The sequence below is a fragment of the Hipposideros armiger genome, unplaced genomic scaffold, assembly GCF_001890085.2.
Source record: "Hipposideros armiger isolate ML-2016 unplaced genomic scaffold, ASM189008v1 scaffold_1274, whole genome shotgun sequence".
NCBI lineage: Eukaryota > Metazoa > Chordata > Mammalia > Chiroptera > Hipposideridae > Hipposideros > Hipposideros armiger.
The window spans coordinates 222,934-249,188 of record NW_017732624.1 but is presented as its reverse complement, the minus strand read 5'-3'; the positions used below and the strand labels follow the sequence as shown (position 1 = coordinate 249,188).

General features: G+C 53.0%; 1 protein-coding gene across 3 annotated transcripts; it reads right to left on the bottom strand.

Moving 5' to 3' along the window:
• Positions 1-531: 531 nt before the first annotated feature.
• On the bottom strand, positions 532-24,204 carry FBXO41 (F-box protein 41). 3 transcript variants are annotated; one of them, XM_019633291.1, is made up of 14 exons: positions 23,899-24,204; positions 21,945-22,050; positions 13,020-14,060; positions 11,257-11,482; positions 10,696-10,769; positions 10,061-10,419; positions 9,014-9,255; positions 8,666-8,781; positions 8,409-8,561; positions 8,155-8,250; positions 6,637-6,755; positions 6,301-6,459; positions 4,933-5,048; positions 532-4,800 (listed from the first exon to the last, which is right to left on the bottom strand). In XM_019633291.1, the coding sequence occupies exons 3-14, from the start codon at positions 13,919-13,921 to the stop codon at positions 4,738-4,740; spliced, it is 2,625 nt and encodes an 874-aa protein (XP_019488836.1). In that variant the 5' UTR covers positions 13,922-14,060; positions 21,945-22,050; positions 23,899-24,204; the 3' UTR covers positions 532-4,737. The 3 variants fall into 3 exon arrangements, with proteins under 3 accessions (XP_019488836.1, XP_019488835.1, XP_019488837.1); XM_019633290.1 differs by lacking the exon at positions 21,945-22,050; XM_019633292.1 differs by lacking the exons at positions 6,301-6,459; positions 21,945-22,050.
• Between the last annotated feature and the right edge of the window lie 2,051 nt (positions 24,205-26,255).

Genomic DNA, 26,255 nt, shown 5'->3' with positions numbered 1-26,255 from the left:
CCACACACAGTTTAAGCCTAAACACCTGTTCTTTTTCCTGACTTCAAATATTTTAAGACCTGAATAATCAAATCGGTGGGGCAACTCCATTTTGTAAAATGGAGAAGTCGAGGCCAGACCATGATGGGGAACGGAACTTGGTCTCCCCCAAGCCAAAGCCTGATTGGCTGGCTGACCGGAGACTTGTGAGGAGGTGGCCAAGCCAGTTAGGGGGACTGGACAGCGCCTGCTGCTTCTGCTGATTGTGCTGGGGTTGCCCTTAAATCTGGCCTCTCCTGGCTGAGTCAGAAAGGGCATCCCAGGGCTTCATCCGCATGGACACAAAGGGAGCTGTGGCAGGGGCAGTAAGCTGTATGGCCTTCGTCCTGCAATGTCTACGGTCCAGAGATAGGTCTTCTCATGCTTCCTTCACCCCGTTGGTGCCATGCAGGTGATCCGCCTCCTTCCTGCCTTAGTGCACTTTAGCTGCAGAAAGGCTTGGTGACAGACTGACAAATATGCCATCTACCATTTACTTCCCTGAGGCAGCTATTCCAGTTTCACCATCTTTTATTGGATACAAAGCCATAAATTCTCTGATGCCCAATGTGAGTCCTTTTTTAAATACATACACTCAGGTACATTCAGCGAAGGGCATCTATGGGTGACATGGAGCAAAGTGCTGGGATGGTGATGCCTGGATGGGGCAGAGAAGTGGGGCCAGGGAAGGCCCCCTGGGGGCTGGAGGTACAGGCACCACTTCAGAAACAAAACCAAAAAATGCTCTCCACCCCTCTGCTTGATGTGCTTGGGGTGGGGGAAGCTATCCTCTCACAGCCCAGGCCAATTGCAGCCTGGCTGTGCAGGGAAGGCAGGGCCTGGGGGGGTCAGCTGTGGAAGTCCCCACTGGCAGTGCCCACTAGAGCCAAGCCTACTGGCACCAGCCACAAGGCAGGCCTAGGTCACCTCAGGCCTCTGCACCTGAGTGCAAGACCTCTGCCAGGGCAGAGCCGAGGCTGGGGAGCCTGCCTGATTGTCAGGGCAGCCTTGGGACTGGCCAGGGTCCCAAGGGGTTGGGGAGGGAATAGGGGCTGGTTGCCTTAGTCAGCCCTGGTATTCTGATCTTCACCCAGTCCTACCACTTATCCTCAGGCAAGGGCTGCAGATGAACACACTTATCCAGGAATAAATACATACACACAGTAACACAGCAATATATACAGAAATGCAGGCCTGGGACATTGCTGGGCGAGAAAGCATGGCCAGTAGGGCTGAAGAGACATGTCAGGCCCCTCGGGGAGGGAAGTCACACATCGACTGACAGGCTGGGACACATCCATCAGTTTAACTTCTCTGGGCACTCGGGCCCTGCACCCACTCACCACCTTTACTGTTATCACCCCAAGTCCTCTAGGAACTGGGTCTTTGGCACCAATAGTCACCCTGGAAAGGTCTTCAACTTAGCGCCTTAGAGGGACTGGGGCCTAGGTAGCTCCCTACTTATGGCCCAGAAGACTAGAGACCAGGACCAGCGGCACAGAACCCAAAGGCAAAGCATGGAGCCAAACCTTGGAGCAGCAGGCCTTGGGGAAGGAGGTGGCTTTTTTGTTTTTTTTGGGGTGGGGGGTGGGGAAGCAATTCCTAAGGGGCTGGCTGGCTTAAATTATTCTCATGGGACTAGGAAAACATGAGCTGCCTTGGCCCTTAGGTGGTTTCTCCTGGCCAATGAAAAGCCATGGTTCTGGGCAGCCCACTCTCTCTCCCTCAGGGCTGCAGACATACACAGCATCTCCCTTCCCTGCCAGTGCTGTTCGGCAGCCCAAATGATGAAGTACGCAAGCCAGGTACACTGATGGCCCCAGGTGCTGGGGCTGGGCTGTATGGAAGGGAGAGGTTAGGGACACTAAGTGGCTACCACCCATTGGACCTCTGCACATGCCAGCGGCCCCTGGAGCAAGGCCTGCCTTGGTTAGCTCTCTGACATTGCTCCTTGCATCATTAGGTGTGAGATATGGAGGAGGGCTCTCCTTTGGGTGAGTGAAGGATGAGGTACTTCCAGGGATGGCAGGACCCTCCATCCCTGTTCCCCATCCTCAGCCCTAGTTGATGGTTGCCAAAGAAGAGAACACATGTAGCAACCCAGCCTACAAAAGCTACCCCTCCTCAGTAGAGGACCTCATCCCCATGAGAGGCAAAAATTTGCATCGAGTTGGTAGGGGTGGGAGCCTGCTAACTTGCCAGTTCCTGGGGCAGGCATGATGGCCAGGCCACGCAAGTGTGCCAGCCCCAGGTGCAGAGGTGCAATGGGACGTGCTGTGACCCATGCCCCCATTGGCAGAGGCTTGGACCTGAGTGCTGTGCACCCCCACACATCCTTCGCACACTTGGCCAGCCGGAAAATACAGGGTGGGGCACTTGGGTTTCCTGGAAACAGCCAAACCTGTGAGTCAAACTTCCCACCAGTAGGAGAGGGAGTCCTGTTCAATCTGCTGCCCGCAGTGCTGGTGGCGCTCAGGGCTGCTGCACAAATGAATGAGTGCATGAACCTAGTACTGGCATCAGTGCTTTCAAATTCAGCACCTTTTCTCCCACTCTAGCTCACTGCCCATGCACCGACTTCCTTTCCCAGGGCTGATGCTGGGCATTCCAGTAGGCACCCACCCAAGGAAAGACTGCCCAGGGGATGGAGGCTTCCTGGGGCAGAAAAAGTCCCTCAGTAGGGCAGGGGCTTTGGCCATGCAGGGCATCCCTTTGTGCTTTGTCCAGGAGACAGGGAGGGCAGCACCTCTGGTCCTGGGGTCAGGGGGAGCAGGGCTATAGAGGGTGCAGTTGGAAGGTAGGACTGATGCACCCAGGGCAGCCAGGCCCTGAGTGGACCTCCACTTCCCTTCCAGGCCCAAAAAGTTGTGCTTCTCCTTCCTGTGACTCCTGGGGACAGGGCTAGGGAGTGGGGAGTCAATGGAGCCAGCTAGCTGCTCTGGGGTGGGGATGCCACTCAGCCAAGGCTTTGTGCAGGATCAGACGGGGAGTTGCCAACATGACACCCTTGGTATTTGGGGTCTTCAAAGGGCAGGGCCAGAACACGCTATGAGAGGAAGTCATCAACAATGAAAAGCCGACGGCTGCATGTAAAGCCAGAGAAATTGCGTGCACTGCTGAGCCTGGAACCCAGCTCTGGAGGACTCGGCAAGCGTAACCCAGGCTGGGTCTTGATGTCCAAGCCTAGTTGTGGCCGAAAGTTGGGTCCCTGGAAAGGACTGAGAAACTAGAGGAGCCCAGTCCCTGTCAGGGCCAGTGGTTAGAGCAGAGAGCCAGTCCTGTGCAGGAGAGAAGGAAACCCTAGGATGGATCTAGGTGAACATTTGAAAGAACTTTCCAAGTGAAGATTGGCAGGACCCACGACCTCTGAGCCACTGTGGGAGTTCTGAGGAAGAACTGGGGAGACCTGAGTCTTTAGAGCCTTAGTGCTGGGACCTGGTCCCGTGGGGACCATGTAAAGGTCAGTGAAAACCCCCACTTGCATTCTGTAGCTTCTAAGCCAAGCAGCTCTGGTTTGCGCCCCAGGACTGCCCCCATGTAGAAGACCCCCAGGAGAGCCTTCAGCCCATGAGGCCAGTGAAGACCAAGGAGGAGGACAAATCCAATGAAGGTCTTCTTCCTCGTTCTTGGCCCCACGGGCCTAGCTCCCTACCAGGGCCACATCTTCAAGCAAGCTAGCCAGATGAGGAAGGGAGCCAAACCACACTCCTCCCATCTCCCCTAGATCCCAGCACAGAGGGCAGTCCAGTGCCTCCCTCCCACATAGCCTTGGGGACCCAGAGGTCATCAGAGTACTGCCCAAGCACCTGGACGAGAAGGGCATCCCTTGAGGACAGGTACAGCTTCTCACAGGTGACAGGGTTTCCCAGGGCAGGGGCCTCGCACCTCCAGAGGTTTGGGATTGCGGATAGGTATGGAAACATGCATCTTTTAGCTTGGAATTTAGCTCTGGTGTGTCATGGGGTATGTGATGGCTGGGAGGAGGGGTCTTGTCTTTTCTACAGCAATAAACACTTCTTTCTGTTCCTGGCAATTTCCCCCTTTGGGAAGGATGGTCTCGATGTCCTGGGGAGTTCTGGGTGACTATTTTGCCGTTTCAAGCCCGCTCTCACTACCTCACTGTACCCCTGCCCCCTACCTTGAACTGACCACATGCCCAGACCCCTTGGCCTGTCTGAGTTAACCTGGAGAATGTGGACGCAGAGCCCAGGAGGGCAGTCTGAAGGGAATGCCCATAGAGGGCTGGGACAGGGCAGGGCAGAGAGAAGAGCCCTCCTTGCCAAGTCTGAGCTGCCTTGCAGAGCACCCTCTAGCCTGGAGCCTGGCAGAGGCCCCTGCCTGGGAAGGTGGGCCCCAGGACTGGGATATCTGCCCAAGCAGCCTGAGCAGCCAAGGAGCCACTGGGTGGTTATTGCAGATCCTTGGGGCAATGATACCAGGTGCTGGTGGTGACTCAGCTCCTAGCTGGCTGTGCCCAGAGGCTGGGGTGGGGGTTGGGGGGCCGCTGCTGTCCAAGCCCCTGCCCTGGAGAGGCAGTGCCCAGGGTCAAGCCTGTTGCTCCACTGTCCCAGGAGGAGGACAGGAAACTGTCGACCCTCCCTGGAAGCCAGGGATAACACTAGGCCTCTGAAAGTCTAGTCCAAATCAGGGTCCCTCTGGAGGTCCAAAGAGAGTGCCCTGGTGTGGGGCTGGCAGGGGCCCTGCCGCCCCCCACCCGGGTTAGCAGCTGCCTTCCACCTTGATGTGCAGGATCTTAGAGAAGCCGGGCCTCCGTCGCAGGGCCTGCGGACCGAAGCCTGGGTTAGTGCCCCTCAGGGCCACACAGTTCAGGTCCTCCCATCACACACCCAGCCCACCAGCCCCAGCGAAGGGAAGCCACGTGGGTCTTGGGTGGCCTCAGAGCCAGTTCCTTACCTGGAGTTTTGTCACCATGTCCTCAAACAGCTTCTGGGCCTCAGGACTGCTGGGCTCTTTAAAATAATCGGCAATCCCAATCTGGACCACAATGGACTTGAGGTTCCGGCAAATGCCTGGGAAAAGGTGGGTAAGGTGGAGACCCATGTTTGGCCTGGGCAGTGGGGCTGCCTCCTCTCCTCTCACTAATAAAATCAGAGCCCTACTGAGAGACAGTAAGTATCAGGCATAAAGAGGAGAAACATAAAAGGGAGAGGAGACCCACACTACTCAGGGGTTCAACAGGACAACAGAAGGTAGAAGGTGAGGTCGAACAGCAGAGGCTGTGGTAGACTCTGGAGGGTAAGTGGGCAGCAGCCAAGTGTGCAGGGGCTCTGGAAACTTCCCTGGCAGAGAAGACAGTTGTGCTACGACCTAAGCATTTGGAAATGAATTAAAAGGACAGAGCAGCTGACGTGAGGCTGATGGGTCCCGGCTGGAGCGTGGGAGGAGGGGAAACAGGGAGCAAACAAGATGGGAGCATAGGGCTTAAGGGGCTGGATGTTGCTATGAAGTCAGGGGAGGAAGAGCAAGGTCAGGAGGCCGAGAAGGTCCTGGGGGCTGAAGGGGAGGTAAGAAAAGGATGCTGGAGATAATACGGTCGTGGAACCTTCAGTGCTCAGGACATGGGGATCTGCCAGGGGCCACATGGTGCTGGAGGATGGTCTCACCCGATGGGCATGAGCAGCCCAAGCTGGGCACCCGTGTCCTCAGTGAAGGTAAAGAGATGGCTGGGAGTAGACTGGGCGGCAGGAGGGAGGTGGGGCCGGAGGAAGCATGATTTGGAGTCTAGTCCAGGGAGAGAGGGGTCTTCCCCCTGAGAACTGTCATTGGAGGCTCACACACATTCTCTCATTTAGTCCTCCCATTCATTCTAGAAAATCAGCTTAGAAGATGGGGATATAGAACTCAAAGAAGTACAGTAACTTGCCTCAAGTCACACGGCTAATATGCAGTAGAGTCAGAATCGAGACCCAGATCAGTCCAGCTCCAGAGCCTGTGCTCTTAGCCCATCTGTTCTCCTGCCCGGCCCTTGGGGGAGGCGCACATGGGGGCACGTGATGCCCACCGCTCGTCTCCAGCTTGGGTAGAGCACAGGGCAACAGACATCTATTGAGCTGAACTATCTGACCAGATGCTGGCAGGCCTTGAATGCCACACTGGTCTCAGAAGCCACTGGGGGCAAAGCCAGGACTTGAACTCTGGTCAGTCTGACCCCAGCACTAGTGCTGGCTGACTAAGAGCGACAGGAAGCCGGTTATGCTACTTGCTGACAAGGCCTGGTAAGAGGTGACACTTGTACCCCACCCTGCATTCCCCACCGCTCACTGTTGAAATGAAGTAGGGCCTTGGGGGTGACAGGGGTGGCTGTGAGCACCAGCATCTCTAATCCCTTCAGGCCTTCTCGGCAGACCTCAGCCGCCACCTCCTGGGTGATCTCTGACACGTGGTCCAGCTCCAGGACCTGCAGCCGCATGCAGTTTCTCGCTAGGAAGAGGGAGGAAGAAGGGAGGTCCTGCTGAACACTCCCAGGTCACCTCCTGCCCAGCGCCCTGATGCTCCCGCCACCACCCAGGCTGCAGCCCCTAGCCCCTCTGGGATTGTAGTGTTGCACCCATGCCTGCTTTCCACTAACCCCCACCTCAGTCCCAGGGAAAGACTCACCGAGTGATGCCAGGCCCTGTACCCCACAGCCGGCACCCCCAACCCCCAGGGCCCGGAGGTGGGGCCAACAGCGACCGATCATCTGCAGGCAGCGGTTACTGAAGCGTGTGGGCTGCTGGCTGGAGAATGGGGGGCAGGAAGGACCATCAGGGAAGCCACTGGTTGCATGGTACCCCAAGCCTGCCCTTCCTTCAGGCTCGCCTCGGGCAATGGCTCCACCAACCATCCAGCTGCTCAAGTCAGAAACCTGGGATCATCCCTGACTCCTCCTCTCTCACCTCCTGCCAAGACCTGCGGATTCTGATTCCTAAATAAGACTTCAACCCACAGTTCAGACTACCGTCAATATTCATCTAGATTATAACTAGTCTCTCTGCCAATTCATCCTCCAAGCTGCTGACGGTGAGCCAGTTATTCCTACATTCTCTCACTCAGTCGTGGTTCTAAGTGTCTACTAGAGCCAAGAACAACTGGGGATATAGTAGTGATAATACAGACATGGTCCCTGCCCTCAAGGAGTGGACAGAGGGATGAAGGGAGGACAAAAAATGTTACCCATCTGATGTAATCAATCCAGTTCTTTAAGATCTAAAATCCCCCAATTGCTTCCCAGCACTTTCTAGATAAAATGCAAAATTCTAAACCCCTCAGGTAAGGCCTTCCTGACCTTGCTGGAACCTGCTTTTCCACACTCACTGCTCGGCTTTGCCCACCACTCACACCAAACTTGCTGTTTCCCTGAACATGTCATCCCTCAACACTGGCCCAGGCCGCGGATGTCACTCTAGTGTCTGCTACGTGCTTGGCACCAGGGATGTGGAAAGGGACATTTACAGCCTCTACCTGAGAGCCATGAGACTACTGGAGACTGGAATACAGAGAAGTGGCTGCAGAATGGACTATAGCAGGGGTTGGGACAGGTACAGTAGGAATGTAGGCAGGGAGCAGTGACAGACTGTACCAGGGTGTTAGTGAAGGGACACTGGAGGATCTGGGAGGAGTTGACATGTGGAGAGGGGGTTTGGAAGGCAAGGTGCAGGGAACAGAAAAGCCTGATATGTTTGAAGAGCCATGAGTGACCTCACACTCTGAATTCCCTAATAAGCAGCTCTTTTGCACATTATACACTGACCGCCCTGTACTGCCTTTCATATGCCAAACCAACCTGTCTACTTACAGCTAGCGTTTACTCAGCACTCACTGTGGGCCCTACAGCTTTATGGACACACTCATTTGAGCCACCAACAGTCCTAATAAGGTCGACAGATCCCTTCACTTCACCTTCACTTTGCAGGTTTTGAAAGTAAGGCACGATTGGGTTGCCCAAAATCACACTGCTAATAAGCCAGGTGATGACCTCAGATCGGATTTTAAGCCCTGCTCCTAATGCCTAAAAACACAGATTGATAATGTGAACCTGTCTCCCCAACCAACGGATAGTGTGGGCCCAGACCTGCTCAGTCCTCAGCCCCAGACCCTGCCCAACTCTGCCCCTTCCCCATCCCTGCCAGGGCTCACCAGGGGTGAAGTGGCGCCACCTGGAGGGAGACAATCTCTCTGCAGCCTGCACCGAGGGCCCAAATGACCTCGTGGCCCACCGGGTCTGTGGCGCTCCTGTTGAAAAGACAAAGCTGGGGCAACCCACCCTGGTGGCCCTCTGCTCTCTTCTCTGGGGCCACAGAGTCTTGAGTCCCTTTGCCTGCAGAGCCCAGGGATCCCTTGGGCCTGAGGCCAAGAGGGTATGGGCCTTGCGTCTGGTGGGGTGGACCCACCTGTAGGTGACAGCCTGTAGGGCGCGGCAGTAGCAGCTGGCCAGCCAGAGCGAACGGTCGGTGAGGATGTTAGGACAGTGAGAAATGCGCAGGATCAGCAGATTGCCCCCTGCAGCCTTCAGCAGGGACTCCAGCCCTGCTTCCAGGCAGCCCCTGGGGATGGTCAAGAGGTCAGGGAGCTGCTGTGGCCACCTCCTCCTCTGGGAGGCATCCCTAGGAGCACCACCTACCCACCCACCCACCCACCGTGGCCTCACCGGGTGCTCCGGGCGTATTCCTCCTTGCTCTCCTTCTTGCCCCGCTGCCGGGGTTTCAGGTTCTGCAATGTCAGCGAGTGGGCCTGGGTGCACCACTGAGCCAGCATGGTCAGGAACTGCAAGGAGAGAGGGGTTACCTGGGGATGAGGGTGCTGAGCTTGGCTGGCTGGAGGTGGACCAGCTCTAGGACAGGAGGCCTTAGGAGAGCATTTCAGGGAGCCGGGCAGGAGCTGGGGTGTTGTAAGGGTTGCAAAGACCACACCTGGAGGAGCCAGACTCTGGGGATGGGAAGGTGGGTTCACAGCAGGGGTGAGTGGGAGGGCAGGGGCAGCGGGCAGGGACAGGCACCTTGGAACAGACACGGGCATTCTCGAGCAGCACCCGTGTCCAGACGGCCGGGTGGCGGGCCACGAAGCGCCAGTCCCGGCAGACCTCGGCGGCATGCAGCAGTGTGCGTGTGTCCAAGTAGGTGAAGATGCAGAACAGGGCGGCTCGCATCTTGAGGATCTCTGGGCTGATGACCTCATTGGAGCGTGAGGGACTGCCCCTCTCTGCTCGCCGACCCCGTGCACTGCCTCCCTCAGAGCGGGCTGCACAACACCAGAAGGTCAAGTGTCGCGGGTCAAAGGCCAGCATTGGATGTGGTGGGAAACTGAGGTAAGGTGGGAGCTTCAGGAGGAAGAGGCATGAGAGACCCATGGCAGGGGACCAGAGCCTTGGGAGGAAGGACAAGGGGCCTCTGCTTCCCCCTACTTTTCCTAGTTTTGCAAATTAGAGAAAGGTGGCCTTTCCTTAAGTAAAGTCTTTTTAAGATCATATATCATCACATAGTCCAAAGTCATCCCCTAGATGAGGCAACTGAGTCAAGTTTGGAGAAGGAAAGGGTTTGGAGGGCTAGGGGATGGATGGACATAAACTGGGCCTCTGTGAACAAAAGGTAGGCGAGAGGCTGCCCAGAGCAGTCACGGGCGCAGCCATATACCCCGACCTGAACCCTTTCACCTCCTGACCCTGACCCATCCACATATGTGTACGGTCTTGTGTATACACAGGATGGTGCTCTCCACAACTACTCCAGGGGTTTCAGAATCTGGAGTCAACAACACTCAGCTACTCTCCTGTGGATGTCCATGAGCCCACATATAAATGGATCTCCTTAGATGTGCATCCTTGTGTAATCCCCAACCTGAGTGCCCTGTGCTGCAATACTGTCGCACGATTTCCTGCCCCAGGCTTGCAGGGCACTGTGTGGGAGGGAGTTTGTCATGGGAAGCCTGGGGCAAGGGAAAAGCAGGTGCAGGAGCCCAGGAGGTGTACTGCCTCGGCCCTGTGTCCCCTGAGAGGGCCAGCACAGTGAAAAAGGCTGGCCTCTCTGCCTACCCGCCCAGGACTCACCTGAAAGCCGGCAGCTGCTCAATGGCCCAGCCATAGCAGGCCCAGGGCGGGGGGTGTCTGAGGGGCCCTCAGCCTCTGACTCGGTGGTTCGGGAGCCCACATCCGAGACGTCACCTTCCTCCCCCTCTGTGCTGTGTCGGCGGGGTCTGCGCTGCCAGTTCTGGATGGCCTGGCGCCGCAGGCCTGAGCTTCGAGGGGCCTGGGACCTCTCTGAGCCACCATTGGCAGCCTGGGCCCGTGTGCCCAAGCCCCCAGGGCCACTGTCCTCTGGGGCCCCCTCTTCTGGCCGGGGCAACTCCAGACTGTCACTGTCATAGCATCCTGAGCTCTGGGATGCAGCTGGGACACGGCTAGAGGCCCTGGGGTCGGGTGGACCAGACAGTAAGGAGTGAGAAGGGAGGGGCACCAGGCCTACCCGAACTTCCCAGGCTATCCCTACCACCAGCAAAGGGCACCCCACCCACCCTACTTTCCAAGAGCCCCCTCTGAGTGTGGAAAGGCAGATAGAGGTGACCCCCCAAGGAGGATGGGGGGAGGAGGAGCCAAGCCCCCAGACAGGTCAGCCATCCAGTGGGCCAGCGGAATTTTCCAGGGTGAGGGTGGGCTGCGTGGGGCGGGCCAGGCCCAAGGCTTACCCTGTGCTGGGAGAGGAGCCATGCCGTGACACCGCATATGTGCTAGGCATGGCCGGGCCTGCGTGGTGTTCTCGCTGTGGGCCCCCAGAGCGGGAGGGAAAGGGATGGGGGTAGGGCAGAGGAGGCAAGAGGATAAAGAAGGAGCAGGAGAAACAGGGTACAAGATGGAGAGAAGAGAGGAGAAAGAAGGAAAACAGTTGGGAAGGATGGACAAATAGACAGACAGACAGCCCAGAGAGGCAGGCTCACCAAACCCCCTCCCCACAGCCACCCAGCACCCCAGACCCGGATTGTGGCTCCTGGGTTCTCATTTACAGGGATGGGCATAGATGGGCCCATGAATCACACCGCACTACAGCCTTGGGGCCTGCACTTTTGCCCAATCAGAGGGGCTTCTCTGTTCCTAGACCCCTACTTCCGTCCCCTATTGGAATCTGCTCATGGGGGAGACCCAAAGAAGGGAAGCATGGAGCATTATAGGGGGGATGTCAGGCCACATGTGAGGGGAGTTTGTGGGGGCCAGGTGTGTGGGTGGAGAAGGGAAGGCAGGGAGGAACTCACCAATCTGCCTGGTCCCCGGGTCCCGGGCCCTGCGCCACTTCCCCCAGCTCCACGGCCCAGGCTGGCACTTGGTGTGCTGCCACAGCTGCTGCTGATGACCTGGAGCTGCCGTTCAGCACGATCAGCCCGCTCAAGGAGCTCCTCAATGAACTGCTGTAGTCGCAGCTTGGCGCTGGCTTCCCGGGCCGCCGTCTCCTTCAGGAACTGATCGATCTGCACCACCTCCCTGGGCCCGGAGCAGTCTCTTACCCAAGTGCCTCCCCCTGGCTACCTGCCCACCCTCTGGAGGAGGCCCTGGCCAGTGGGGAGTGACATGGGCACAGTTGCCCGCGGTATCTGCTCATGGTTACATGGGTACATGCAGAGCAGGTCCAGGCACACTGCCCCAGACAATGGCACATACAGAAATGCCAGCATACACTCCAAGTTAAACACTCACACGCCACCCATCCAGCTCCAAACACAAAACTAGACATCCTGCTCCCCACAGAAATACTCATAGGTATACTCAGTCACAAACAGCCACCTCCCCCCTCCAGAAACACAGACTTAGTACACAGCCATGTACGCACAATGATGGACCTGTACTCAGATTATGTCCATTCACAGGCACACGCAGTCTGAGACAAGCATGGTCCCACCAACACAAACACACACACACATTTTCAGAGACGCTCTCAGATGGAGAAGCATACCTCCAGTTGCACCAACCTCCACGAGTTGCATGTACATGCGGCACACTTAAGAGTCATGAGAGTATTTACTCCCAAACACATTGAGTTGTTCATGCATCCACTCAACACTGAGCACCTTCTCAGTGCCAGGCACTGTCCTAGGTATTGGGGACAGAGCAGTGAACAAAGCAGAGAAAAAGTCCTGCCCCCGTGGAGCTTATATCACTATGGGGACAGATAAATAACATCTATATATTTCATAATTCTACATTTAAAGACCAAAGAAATAAGGAGAAACCAGCAAAGAAGACTGAGAAGAAGCAGACAAAAGATAGAAGGAGGTCCAGAGAGAGTATCCTGGAAGCCAAGTAAAGAAAGCATTTCCAGGATCAGCTGTGTCAAATGCTGCTGATGGGCCAAGTAAGATGGCTGCGCCTTGGCAACTTGAAGCTTGTTGGTGACATGGAGGACAGTGGTGGAGGTGGACATCTGATCAGAGTGGGTTCAAGAGAAAATGTGGGGAAAGAAATTGGAGACAAGGAAGATGAACTTGAGAGTTGTTCCGTAAGGAGGAGAGAAAACAGGCAGTAGGTCAAGGGGGGAGGTAGGGTTATGTCCAATGGAAGAAATGAGCTTATGTTTATATGCTTTAGGGAATGATACAGTAGATAGGGAAAATTTGATGAGCGCAAAGGGAGAGGGGAGAATTGCGCTATGTGTTTGAGTAGGCAAAAGGGAAGAGGATCTGGTGCCACAATGCAGTAGCTGTCCTTGGGTGCGAGAATAGAGAAGAGAAACAGTCTTTACAGAAGGCCATACTGCCTTTACGTCTTTACATCTGAAACAGTCTTTATGTACGGTCATACTGCCTTGGACTCACAATCTTAAACACAGTCATGACATTCTTGGCCCCCACATACACCACTATTGCATGCTCCTGGCCACAAATCCCAGAAACCATGGCCACATACACAGACACACACACTCATAGCCACACACAGTGGCGGCAGAGGCACAGCGACATATACGGTCACCCAGTCAGGAACATTCGCGGGCACACCCACTCACAGTGCCCCGCGGGCCACTCACTGCTGCTTGCGGCTCAGCTCCTGTTCCTTGTGCACCAGGTCCTGCTTGAGCGAGGCCAGCAGCTCCACACTCACGTCCACCTGGCGCGAGAGCTCAGACGCACGCTCCTCCAGCTCCTCCTTCTCGCGCCCCAGCCGCGCGCTCTCCTGCCTCGCCGTCTCCAGCTCCGCCGCCTTGCGCTCCAGCTCGGCCTGCAGCCGGCCCACCTGGCCCGCGATCTTCTGCTCCACCTCCTCACTCAGCCGCTCCAGCCTCCGGTCCACCTCCAGCTTCTCCAGCGCACGGATCTTGAGGCGCGCCAGGCCCTCCTCGTAAGCCACATCAGCGGGCGAGGGAGACGCAGGTGAGGCCGACGCGGGCCCGGGGCAAGGCCCGGGGCCTGGGCCAGGCGGGGGCGTCGAGCACGCCGAGGAGGCCACGGACTTGCGGGCGAACAGCTCCCCCAGCGGGATCTCGATCTCGCGCAGCGCGTAGCGCGCGGCAGCAGCGGGCACGAGGCCCGGCTCGGCCAGCTCCTCGCAGGGCAGGCTGGCGGGCACTAGGTCGCTGGGGAAGTGAGCGAGGGGCGCGTGGTGGTGGTGGTGGTGCAGCAGGTGGGGAGTGGCGGGAGATGGCCCGGCTGCCTGCTCCTTGCCCTGGAAGGACGTGCTCTCGAAGACCTCGCGCCGGGCGCCGGGCACGGCCAGCAGGGCGGCGGGCTCTGGCGCCAGCGGGAAGCCTGAGGCGGCCGCGGCGGCGGCCGCAGCAGCAGCGCCGTCGCAGATGCTGTTGGTCTTGGAGAGAATGTAGAGCGTCTCGTAGGTGTGGCTGTACTCCAGGTGCGCGCGCAGTGACGACAGGCTCCGGAAGCGCTTGTGCTCCCCGCAGCGGGGGCAGCGGTAAGGCAGGTCCAGCGAGGCCATGGCCCCGCTGCCCCCGCGGCGCCCGGGCTCCACCGCGGCCGCCCCCGCCACTCAGCCGGGTGCACTCATGGGGCGCTGTGGGCGAGACCCCCTGCAGGATCTGGAAGGCTCAGGGTGCCCGCAGCCAGGGGCCAGGAGGCTAGAAGAGAAGGAGTAAGTCTTTGGAGGGGGGTATCCCTCTTCCCCCTCCTCCCACCCCCGTATTCCCCCACTGGTAAAGAAATTGCCTTCCCCAGAAAACATGTGTCCAGAAGAGAGGGGCGAGGGGAGACCGATGGCCTGACCTCCCAGAGAAGGGTTGGCCTGCTGTGGTACCTGTGCGAGGGCCTGTCCATGAACAAGTGAGAAAGAAGGAGAATTCTTTAAGAAAATAAAAAGGCATTAGTTTTATTTATAATAGTTCCAACCTGGGCATAATTCAAGTGCCCATCACCAGTAGAATGAATAAACTGTGGTATATTCATAATGGAATATTACCCACCAGGAAGAAAAGGAACCATTGGTGCATGCAACAACATGGATGAATCCGTTCAATGTTATGTAACATGAAAGAAGCCAGCTCGGAGTGCATATTGCAGGATTCCGTATATGTGGAGTCCAAGAACAGGCTAAACTAAAGATGACGAAGTCAGAACAGAGGTTACCCCTGGGGGCTCTATGGACTGGGAAGGGGCAGAAGGGATGCTGAAAATGTTCTATACCTTGATATGCGTGGTAGTTATACTGGTGTATGCATATGTAAACAATCAAGCTGTATACTTAAGATCAGTGCATATATGTACTTCATTCACTACACGTATGTTATAGCTCAAAAAATATATATATCCTTAAAAGAAGATGCTTATTTCCATGTCATGCAAACCACATCCATAAGATAGCCTGGACTATTGGTACCATGTTGCAGTGACCAAGACGTCACCTCATCTGATGATATCTCTGTGTGTGTCACTGTTTGTTCCTGTCCCTACTTCCGTACCACACCCATCCCTGCCACTCCAGGCACCTGAGTTCTTTTCTCAGATTTCTTTGCTAGGTTGGTCTCCAGTAAGTGCCCCTGCCCTGCTCTTTGCTCCAAAGGCCACAATATTTGTCCTCCCTGGGCCCCTTCTGGGACAAGCCACCACCCTCCTTGGAATCCCACCCTTGGTCTTGGTCACCCCTCCCCTGCCTTGTGGGATCTCTACCCCATTCCTCACTGCAGTTCTCCTTCCTGACTGCCTGCTGCTGTCCCTGTGTTCCGCCAGATCAGACTGTCTGCTAGTCAGACAATTCAGTTGTCATCAAGGGTCTTCACCCACTTTGTCCCTTGGCTGATACTCCTGACCCCTCCGTCTTCATAGGCTATTGCCCCACTTGGGTTCTCTGACCCCCTCTTCTGGTGCCTTCCTAATCTTCCTGTCTCCTGATGGGAGATCTGCCTTCATGCCTCTATCCTTTCCCCAGGCAGTCTGATTCGCCCCCACAGGTTAACTCATACCTGTAAGCCACTGAGTTTCAGCTTTGCCTCTCTATCCTAACCTGCTCTTGAGTTCCCTTTGCTTTGGCATTTCCACATGGAAGTATGGATGGATGTCTGTTCCCTTTGCTAGCTCAGAACCTAGTTCTCCTCCTGAGAACAGCACCCTACATTGACCTTGGGGAATCATCCTTCCCAACTTTCTCAGTCCACATAATCTGGGTGGGAGCTGATGGTCCACCCCTGGCTCCAGGGGTAAGAATGTGATACAGGCCTGGATGATCAGAGTCCTGGGATGGGCACAGATCACCCAAGTTGAGTCAATGAGCCATTTCTCCAGGAGTTCTTTGGGATTCCTGGGAGAAAACATGCTCTGTGGGCTCAGGTTTCAATGCTGATGGGGAGGGCCATCTTTGAGAGGAAGCACCTGGGAATGAAGCCAACACAAGCAGAACTGAGATGGAGAAAGAGAATCCTCATAGTCACTGTTTGAGATCCTGGTCTGTTCAATTCTGTGAGCCAATCAATTCCCTTCTTTGTTTAAGCCAGTTGGAGCTGGGTCTGTTACTTGAACCAGGAAAAAGTCGTAACCCAGAAATCAGAATCAGAAATGGAATTTTTAAAAAGCAATATACCATAAGAAGGAATTAGATGAACTGAGGTGGAGAGTAAGATACTACCAATTCCCCCACTCAGAAGTTGGTGAACCCTGCTTCATAGTAACAAAGCAGCTGATTAAACTCTCCCACCGCCTCTGGAACTCAAATCATGTTCCTATCAAGGCTGGAACTTGAGGGGACTTACAGAAAAATGTCACGATGTTGGGGTAGGACCTTTCCCATGGCCCCAGTAAGGTCCAAGAAGAAGCAGACTCACTCTGGCTGAAAGGGGCCCATCTGAAAGCAAAAAGGAAGAAAATGCTGCTTTGCTCAGAGAGGCCCTTTCTGCCTGAGGCCAGTAATCCAATATGGCTGAGAGTCAGATAATTAAGAGGCAGTTCTCTGCTTCTAGCTAAAGTCAGCTCAAGCAAAGACAAGGAGGCTGGAAACACAGAGGGAGACAAGCTTGGGGCCTGAGAGGCTATTGATTCCTCAGACCCTTCTCAACCCCTCCTGCTGTGCACCCCCAGTTTGACAGAGGCAACCCATTGCTTCCATTATAAGCAGGCTCCCAATGGGAGGCAGCTTGAGTGGGATGGGGCAAATGAACTCTGCCTCCTACCCTAGAGTAGGGTTTGAATTGCCCTGTGGCAGAAGCCTAGCTAGAGGCCACAGAACTGTGGGCTCCTGGGATGTGCAGAGCACCAAGGCCTGTTGCTAAGAGACAACCCCTCCTCCTTCTACAACACCATCACCAGGGACTCCATTCAAGAATTATAACTTCCAGTGAGGTCTCTAGTTTGGTTAATAGCTCTGGGGATGACTGAATGCAAATTGACTGAAAGCTTCCTAATGATTAAGGGAATTGTATTGCCAGGAAAAAAAAAAAAAAAGCAAACCTGGAAAACAAAGGCCCAGGAATACTTAGCCCCTAAGGTTCCCCACCCACCAAACCTGCTCCAATGGGAGGGGACTCCTCAGGGGTCCTCAGTGGCCACAGAGCACAAGGGACTAGGGCAGCTCTGAGACAGCAGAATCAGACAGCCAGTTGGGGGCAGGGAACCTCATCCTCGCCACCTGGCCTAGCATGTGGACCCTGCTATGGACCTGGGACCACTGGGTGTTGGTATCATGCAAATACCTTAAGCGGTGTGGTTTCCTTTTATACATTGGAGTTTTAATCCATCTAGAAAATTTTGGTATATGTGGTGAGACAAGGATTAAAAAAACAAACAAACCAATTTTTTTGTTATGGACATTTTCATACATATTCAAAAATAGAATATGATGATGAATTCTATGCAACCTATCTTCCAGTTTCAACTGTTATCAACTCATGGCCAGTTTTCTTTCATCTGTATGTATATTGCTCCCCTGCTTCATACTTCCCCCACCCCCACCAATGGATAATTTTGAGCAAATCCTAGGTATCATATTATTTTTCCCCAAAATACCAGTCTGTATAAGACAGGGACTTAAATTTCTTTTTTAAAAAACTAATATTTATTAATTGTTCTACCATCGCCTTCCTCTAGCTATATTAAAACCCCAAAAGTTGCCTTGAGAGGTAAATCCAAAAGATGGTTCTCTGAAAAGACCAACAAAATAAATAGCCCTCTGATAAATTCAAAGAGAAAGAAGAAAGACAGAAAACAAATACATCACACTATCATGAGAAAAGGGCTATAACCAACAGAGAAGATGTTTTTCACATTACTGAACTGCTACCAGGTACAACTCTTGGCCCCAAATTTTGAAAATCTGGATGAACTGAATGCTTTTCTAGGAAAATATAAATTATCAAAATTGACTCAAGAAGAAATAGAAAACCTGGATAGACTAATAACTATAGATACAACTGAAGAAGTTGGCAAAGTGACCAGGGATATTATAAATAGAATTCAGTTCACACACACACGACTGTTCAGGAACAGGGTTATTCTGTAATGTGTGGCAGCCTGGGATCGGGGCACTGTGTGTGCCTGTTCATCCCAGCTAGTGCTGGTGGGGGCATCTTTCAGGGCCTTCCTCCCCTCCCCATGTACCCTTTGCCTGCATAGCACCCTGCTAGAGTAGGGGAAGGGGAAAGTCTGGGGGTGCAGGCCTGTGTGTGTGCAAGGTAGAGGAAGGAAGGGGCTTGTAGGTCCAGGTGGCTCTTCACCTGAGGCCAGCCCCAGAATTTCCCTCCATTTGCTGGATCTGAGGAATGACTATGAATGATTCTTAGGCATGTTTTTGCCTAGATGTCCATACCTCCTCGGCATTAATATGAGGCTTTGCCTGAATGCAGGCAAGAAAGTGATAGAGGCAAGGGGAGGAGGGAGAGGAAGTAAAAGAAAAACAGAAGTGTTATCTGTTCAGATTCCATCACAATCCTGTACTACGTGCACCATGACAGAACAGTTGAAGATTTTCCTTTGTATTCTAGTCTTCCCAAATCAGCAACCTCTGCAGCCCTAAGACCTGCCTCCTTTTACAGCCCTGCCTCCTCAGTATGCCCAGGACCTGTTATGCTCCTTACCCCATCTGAGATGCCTATCTCAAGTCTACTTTTGATAAATCCAGTGCAAAGTTTTCTTTGGGTGGAAGAACCAATCAGAGATATTATCTTTTTTTTCTTTTCTTTTTTTTTTTTTAAGGCTTTCAGGTATGTGAGCCTCATCCCCTTAAATGAGACCAACCATCTCAAGATGTGTATCTTCTCTGGTTCCTGTCTACTCTCACATTCTCACATGTTGACTCTGCCAGAAACAGATAATTTTGCATTTTCATGGCTTCCACTACCACATGGTCACTGAGAATTTCTGCAGTAGACATTATGATTTTTATCTGCTCAGTAACTCTTCATCATCTTTTAGTCATAGCAATATCTTGTCCTTTCTTTGACAGCTACCACTCCCCCACTCCATGTGGTTCTGATGGGGCTACCAAATCTAATAGGGTGGACACGTGATCCAGGCCTGGCCAATCACAGTCCCCCCATCTTCTTGGCCATAATGATTGACCCAGGGATGGGTACATTCCTCAGGCTGAGTCAACAGAGTCCTTCACTGGGAATTTATATGAAAGATTAAGGGGTCCTTTTGTCTCCCCAAGATCACATGCTATGATGATAAATCTAAGTTCTTGTGCAACCCCCACATGGAGAAAACTCATGCATGGTTTGGGGGAAAAAATGTGGCAACACTCAGAGTAAAGCAGAGCCAAGAGCTAGAGAGACAGTCCTCCCTCCATTTTTTTTTTTTTTGGCTTAAAATAGTTTGGGTTGGATTTCTGCACTTATAATCAAAAGTCCTAATTGATACTCTTGCAAATCTATATTTCTAACCTAGAATTTTCTCCTAAGCTCTATTCCAACATGGATCCACTCAGTGTACATTTACTGAGTACCTGCTCTGTAGGTACTAAGAACTATGCCAGGTGTTGTGCTAGGTATGTTGAGGACGCACAGACCAACAAGATCCAATCCTTGTCTTCAAACAGCTTGTGATCTCCTGGGGCAGACTGAGATTTTGGATGATATAGCCATGAAATAATGCTATGCAAGAGGCTGGCACAGGATTCTACAATTAACTTAGCTTGAGGAATTGGGGGGTTGGTTGTGGAATGATGGAATGGCAAGGACTTAATCAGGCACAGTTCAGAGAATGGACTACAGGAAAAAGGCTGTTGGAACACTGGAAGTAGAAATTGTTAACCAAGGTAGCAGGAGTGCAAATGGGGAGAAGGATGGATATGGGAACAATTAAGGGACAGAGTGGAGAAGGTTTGGTGACAGAATGACTGTGGAAGGTATGAGAGGGAAGGCCAAGGATCAGTCTCAGGTTTGGGTTTGGAGCATCTAGGTAGATGGAGATGTGGTTCAGTAAAGAGGGAAAAGGAGGGCAGGTTTGGGAGAGAGAGAATCACTTTGGTTGTAGATTCCATGAGTTTGAGGTTCCAGTGGGCATTGGAAGTAGAGATGTTCAGTATATAGTTCGCAATATGGAGCCGAAAATACAGTTTTGGCAATTTGAACATACAAACAAAAGTGATGAGCAAAACCAGGGAGGACGGTACAGAGAGAGGAGAGCAGGGGGAAAGGTAGACCCACAGAGAGGCAGGGGAGGGAGAAGAATCAAGAAGTTCCTAAGAACAAGCAGCAGAAATGTGAATTCTGGCAGGAAACGTTAGGGAGGAGAAGATGTCAAGTCAATAGTTTATGTAACAGTGGAAATAACAGGAGTTGACGAGTCAGAGCAGAGGTGGAAAAAAAAAAAGGTCCACTGGCAACTTTAGAGAGGGTTGCTTTGATGAGCCTGGCTAATGTGGGTTGAGGAGACAGTGAGGTAAGGATGTGAGTACAGACAGTGAATGGACACAGAAACTCAACTGTGAAGGGGAGGAGGCAGCATGGCAGAATCCAGAAGCAGTAGTTAAGATGAGAGATACCTGAACATATTTAAATGCTTGTTAGAGATAATGTAATTCTAACTTATACCATCACTTCTGCTAGCCCGAGGCAGATAACTCGATGCCTTAGACCTGAAATTTATAGCAATTCTTTTTTTTTTCTTTTTTCTTTTTAAGTGCTTTTTAGAAGCAACAAGTAGAGCGGGAGAGGACGAAATGGCTATTCCAATGTAGGTGGCTCAGAGTGTAATACACTAATAGTGAATTCACAATACCACAATACTCACCATGAGACCTGCTTTCTCATGTTCTTCCTCTTGACCAACATCTTCATTATCTACTCAGCACCCTGAATGCAACCCCAAAGGCATCGCTGAATTCTCAAAATCCCCCTCAGAGTTCATCAGTTGCTGATTTTTGTCAATACTATCTTCTAAATATTTGACTCTATGTCTTGCTTTTCCTATAGCCACTGCTCCAGACCTAGTATCTTCTTCTATCTGGACCATTGATACCTTTTCTCACTGGTGTCTCTGACTCTTCCAGCTTTGAATCCTTTGCCAGGTTAGGAAAGTTTTCAGTCATTATTTCTTCAAATAGATCCTTAATCTCACTTTCTCTGTTCTCCTTCTGGTACCCCTATGATGCAAATGTTGTTATGCTTGATGTTGTCCCAGAGGTCTCTTAAACTATCCTATTTTTTTTCGATTCTTTTTTCTTTTAGCTGTTCTGATTGGAAGTTTTCTGCTACCTTCTCTTCCAAATTGCTGATTCGATCCTCTGCTTCATCTAGTCTGCTGGTGATTCCTTCTAGTACATTCTTCATTTCAGTTATTGTAGTCTTCACCTCTGACTGGTTCTTTTTTATGGTTCCTACGAGTATGTCCTTTTTCATGCTTCCCATCTCTTTGTTGAAGTTCTCACTAAGTTCCTTGAGCATCCTTATAACCATTGTTTTGAACTCTGGTAAGTTGCTTGTCTCCATTTTGTTTAGTTCTTTTTCTGGAGTTTTCTCCTGTTCTTTCTTTTGGGACGCATTGCTTTGTTTCCTCATTTTGGCTGCCTCTATGTGTTTATCTCTGTGTATTAGGTAGATTTGATATGTCTCCCAGTCTTGGCCAGGTGGCCTTACATAGTAGGTGTCCTATGGGGCCCAGTGGTACAGTCTCCCTGGTCACCTGAGCCGGGTGCTCCAGAGGTGTCCCTTGTGTGGCTTGTGTGTTCCCTCCTGTTATAGTTGAGCCTTGGTTGCTATTGGCATGCCAGTGAGGGATATTGACCCTCAGGTTAACTGGCTGTGGGGTTTGGCCATGTCTACAGCTTATAGGCTGCTATGAGGGAGGCTTACCCCACTGAGTGTGGTTTACCCCAGCGGGTTCTGGTGCCTGTTGAGACTGCCCTTTGTGTGTACTGCTTGTGGGGCTAATTGAGTGGTGCTTTGCTGTGGTTTGAAGCCAACCTCCAAGTTGTAAGCCAACCCCTCCCACATTGACTTAGAGCTTGGCCACGTGACTTGCTTTGGCCAATAAGATATTAGCAAGCCTGAAGCAGGCAGAGATTTGATGAGCATTTGTACCTTAGGGCTTATCCTTTTAGAATACTTCTTCTTGGGATCCAGCTGCCATGTAAAATCTTGAGCTAGACGACTGAATAATTAGATAGATGCCATGTACAGAGAGACCCTAAAGGATGAAAGGTCATCTTGGTATTCCTTTCCAGCCAGTCTCTCAATGAAGCTGAGAGGTGCCAAGTGAGCCCACAGCCACAGTCACACCAACCCACAGATCATGAGAAGTAATAAATCACTACTGTTTTAAGCCCCTGTATTCTGGGGAGGTTTGTTACACACCAGTGAATAGCTGAAACAATGACAAGCTAAGGTTTGAACCCAGTACCACTTGACTTTGAAATCCATGCTCATAGTGTCCCAACACTATGTTCCTTGTCATTGGGAGTAGAATGTCACACCAACACTAGAATATTTACAGGTTGGCCCATAGTAGCAATCAATAAATATTTGTTGAATGAATAAATAAAGGGTGTGGTATGCTACCAGAGTGGTAGGAAAGTCCAGGGACTTCAAAGGCAGAATGGCAATAACCTTTCAATAACCCTGGCCCCTTTCTGCTACAAATATTCCCAAAACAAAAACAAGCGAGGCATCCCTAAATCTAGGAACAGGTGTGTGGGTGTCAACAAACTCCCCTTCTCTGTCCCTTTCTCTGTTAAATGAAGATCAGGCAAAAGTGAGAAGTTAGCAGAGCTTGGTTTTTATGGTCATCTCCCCTACCCCCAACTCCCCACCATATCACTGACATCTCTCCCTCCCACTGGCTGTCCGGGCCCAACAACACTTTCTCCCTCTTTTCATATAAAATCCACATGCAGGAAAGGAGCAGAGAAGGTAGAAATTACAGAAATGGGGGAGAAAGATTTGAATGTTAATAGTAGCTTCAAAGAAATGAAGCTCTAACCTCAGTGCTTTCAGGAGACATCTGCCAGCAGGTGGGAGAGGTATTCTAAAGAAGGGGAGGCAGCTGGAGGTGTCCCTGTGGATGGGGAATAAAGGAAGTCCCCCTGACTCCAAATTCCTCTGAATCCCCCAAGAAGGTGGGGTCGCTGGCTCTCCACACCTGAGGCTGTGGTCCTACCATGTGTACCTCCCAGAGCAGTCACTCCAGCTTGGTGAAGACCCACAAAAGTCAATGCATTCAGTCCTCTGCTTCCTGGCAGTCCTGACACTGTCCTTTCTGTTCTAAGCTCCCCCTCATCTCCCGCTCCTGCAAATGCACACACCTCCCAAGGTCACATACACATGGCTCCAGCACCTGGATCCCACACCCAGAAAACCATCTGGGCCCCTCGCTGCGGACTCAACCTAGGGAGAGAGCAGGCCCCACTCCTACTCACAGGCAGACGGTGTAAAGTGCACACAGGCGCCGTGGCACACACTCACATGCAAAGCAATGCAGTGGGGCACACGCATCCAGATCACTGTGGGAACAGTCACCGGCAGCGGCACCCGGGATATGAGGAGACAGCTACATGCGGACACACACATGCACACCTTCAGACCATCACACGTGCACACCAGCACGCACACAGACACCCAAACCCTCCCACCCTCAGACACCCGCACAGGTGCCTAGCCAGGCCTGAAGACCAAGTCCCTCCCCCATCTTTCAGAAGCAGGTGGGGAGGGCTGGGGTTTGAGGGCGCGCCTCCTCCTCCCTCCCTAAGGCCCCAGCTCTCCAAGGTCCACAGCCCCAGAGGTTTGGAGCCCGCCCCGCCCCCCAACCTGGCTCGGGGAGCGACTGGCGAGGGGGTGGGGGATGGGAAGCCTGGTCTCAAATTGTTCTGATTTTAATTCCTTAAATTAACCCCTTCTTTGCCTCTGGCCTGGCCTGGTCCAGCAGCCTCCGGGCCTCCAGAGGGTTGTGGGGGAAGAGGAGGAGGAGGCAGCGGCTGGGGTCCTCCCTGCCTCCTCTCTCCCGGAGCAATCCTGCAGCGCGCCCGCGACTCGCCCTTACCTCTCCACCCCACGGCGAGGCCAGGCCCCGCGGCCCTCGGCCGGGGTGCAGAGGCAGCCCCCGCGTGCCTGGTCCAGATGCAGGGCCGCCTCGGGGCCTCGGATCTCGTCCCCCTCTGCAGCCTCGGGTGGCCGCCGCGGCTTGCGCCCCCGCCTCCCTCTCGGGGCGAGGGCGGCCAAGCCTCCCAGTCAGTCGCAGCGGGAGGGGCCCACAAACCGGGTAGGGGAAGGATGGAGGAGGAGGCGGGAGGAGGGGGCGCGCGGCCGGAGGAAGGGAAGGGAAGAGGGAGGGAGGTAGTGAGGAGGTGGGGCGGAGCCGGCCCCTCCTCCGGGGCGGGCTCTCCTGCGAGCTGGGGAGCGGCAGATGCCACCAGAAGCGGCTGCGCCGGGACCCCACGTTTCCCTCTGAAGGTGGTTTCGATGGGGGAGGGGTCCGCGGCGCCGCCCTGGGGGTGCAGGGACTGCTCGGGCCGCGCTCCTCCTGAGTTCCGTCTTCCCTGTACACTCTCCCTGCTCTGGGCACCTCCGGTTGTGGCCTCTGCTGCCCACCCTTGAGTCGAACCTCTCCGCCCTAACCCCTACCACTCTTGACTGAGCCTCCCCATTCAGGGCAAATCCTGGGGTGGGCAGTTCTATGGGATCGGAAGTGGGAAGACGCGCTGAAGTACTACTCCTGGGATATGCGCCACCGTCCCTAAGTGACTTCGTGGGCTGCCCCCTGGGTTGTGCACTTGGTGACCTCGGGTCACATACGTGGTCTCCACGGAGACTGCTTGGGTCAGTTCCCTCTGGGCATCCCTAGGGAACCAGGGGAGCTGGGAGTGGCTGCGGCCAGGCTGCGTGGGTGTATCTCGCCCTCCAGGGTGCCATCTAGGAGCACATGTCCCCATCACAAATCCAATGCCTGACTCAGAGGTGGGGGAAAAGGGGCAGTGGCCTCTCGCCCTGGCTCCTTCCCACCCAACCCCACCTGGAAGTTGGTTAGGGGAGAAGGCCCTGCCCTTGGCTTAAGCCCTTATCCAGTTGTTGAAGCAGGAAGAACCTGGCAGTCCTAGGCTTGGAGGAAATACACCAAGGGCTGAGTGGGACCTGAGAAATCAAGCCCAGGACAGAGTTGGGGTTTGGATGAGGAAAAGGAGAGATGGCATTTCATGCTAGGAGTAGTGCATGGGCAAAGGCACAGGGACGGGCTTGGGCCGGGATGAGTGCCAAGGCCATGAGTGGCAGTCTGGCTGCAGCAGAGCAGAAATCCAGCATAGCCCCAGGATTCTCCAATAGGCTGATGAGGACTTTCCTTGACCCCATCCTACTTCTGCTAAGGCAGAGGCATTGGGTATTTAGTTTCAGAAAGGATCATTTGTAGATTTGGCAGGTGACTTTTGGAGAGAGGCAAATTTAATAAGGACTGAGGCTGAATAGTGGCCCATCAAGTCAAACTCGCACCTCCCCCACATAGTCTCCTCCTCCCCCAAGTTCCTCAATTTCTTTCCTCCTCCAGAAAGTCTTAGATGAAAGGAATGAGGAATCACTTCTCCTAAGACCTAAATGGTAACAGCTCCTATTAACCAAGTGGCAAGCATTATACTAATCATTTTTCTGCATATTATTCCATCATCCTAATAAACCTATCAGGTAAGTATTATTATTATCCCCACTTTACAGATGGGAAAGCTAAAGTTAAGAGCTCAAAAAATGGCACAGTCAGGACCTGAACTCAAGTTACCAAATTCCAAAATCTGTGGTTAAATACAGTGACTTCCTGCCACCCTTTTGCTGTGTTAATTCCACTGAGCCTTCCCCTGCCAAAATGCAGGTTCCCTAAATCCACATGCTTATGCATACAGCCAAAAATATCCATATATTGTCTTCGTTCTACCTTTGTTCTAGTGATGTTTGTCTGTCCTCACCCTGTGCCTCCTGTGAATATGCAGAAACAATTTGGGGCATACTCCTGTATGCATGTGCTTTTGTGCATGTATGTACACATGCATGTGAATGCAGGTGTATACCTGTGCATATGCACATATGAGCATGCTTGTAAGTGCATGTATGTCCGAATGCATGCATGTGTGTACATGTGGATGTACACTGTGCATGTATGAGTGCACATGTGTATGTATGTGGGTGTGCATGTATTTGTGTATGTGTGTGTGCATGTGTGCATGTGTGCCCATGCTACATTTCACAGACAACAGTTCCTGCTTGGTTGTTATGGGAACCACAGTTCTAAAAATGTTAAACTGAATCCCACTCCATGTGGGCCAGAGAAACAGAGAGAGAGAGAGAGAGAGAGAGAGAGAGAGAGAGAGAGAGAAAGAGAGAGGCAGAGACAGAGAGACAGAGAGAGAGAACTGAATA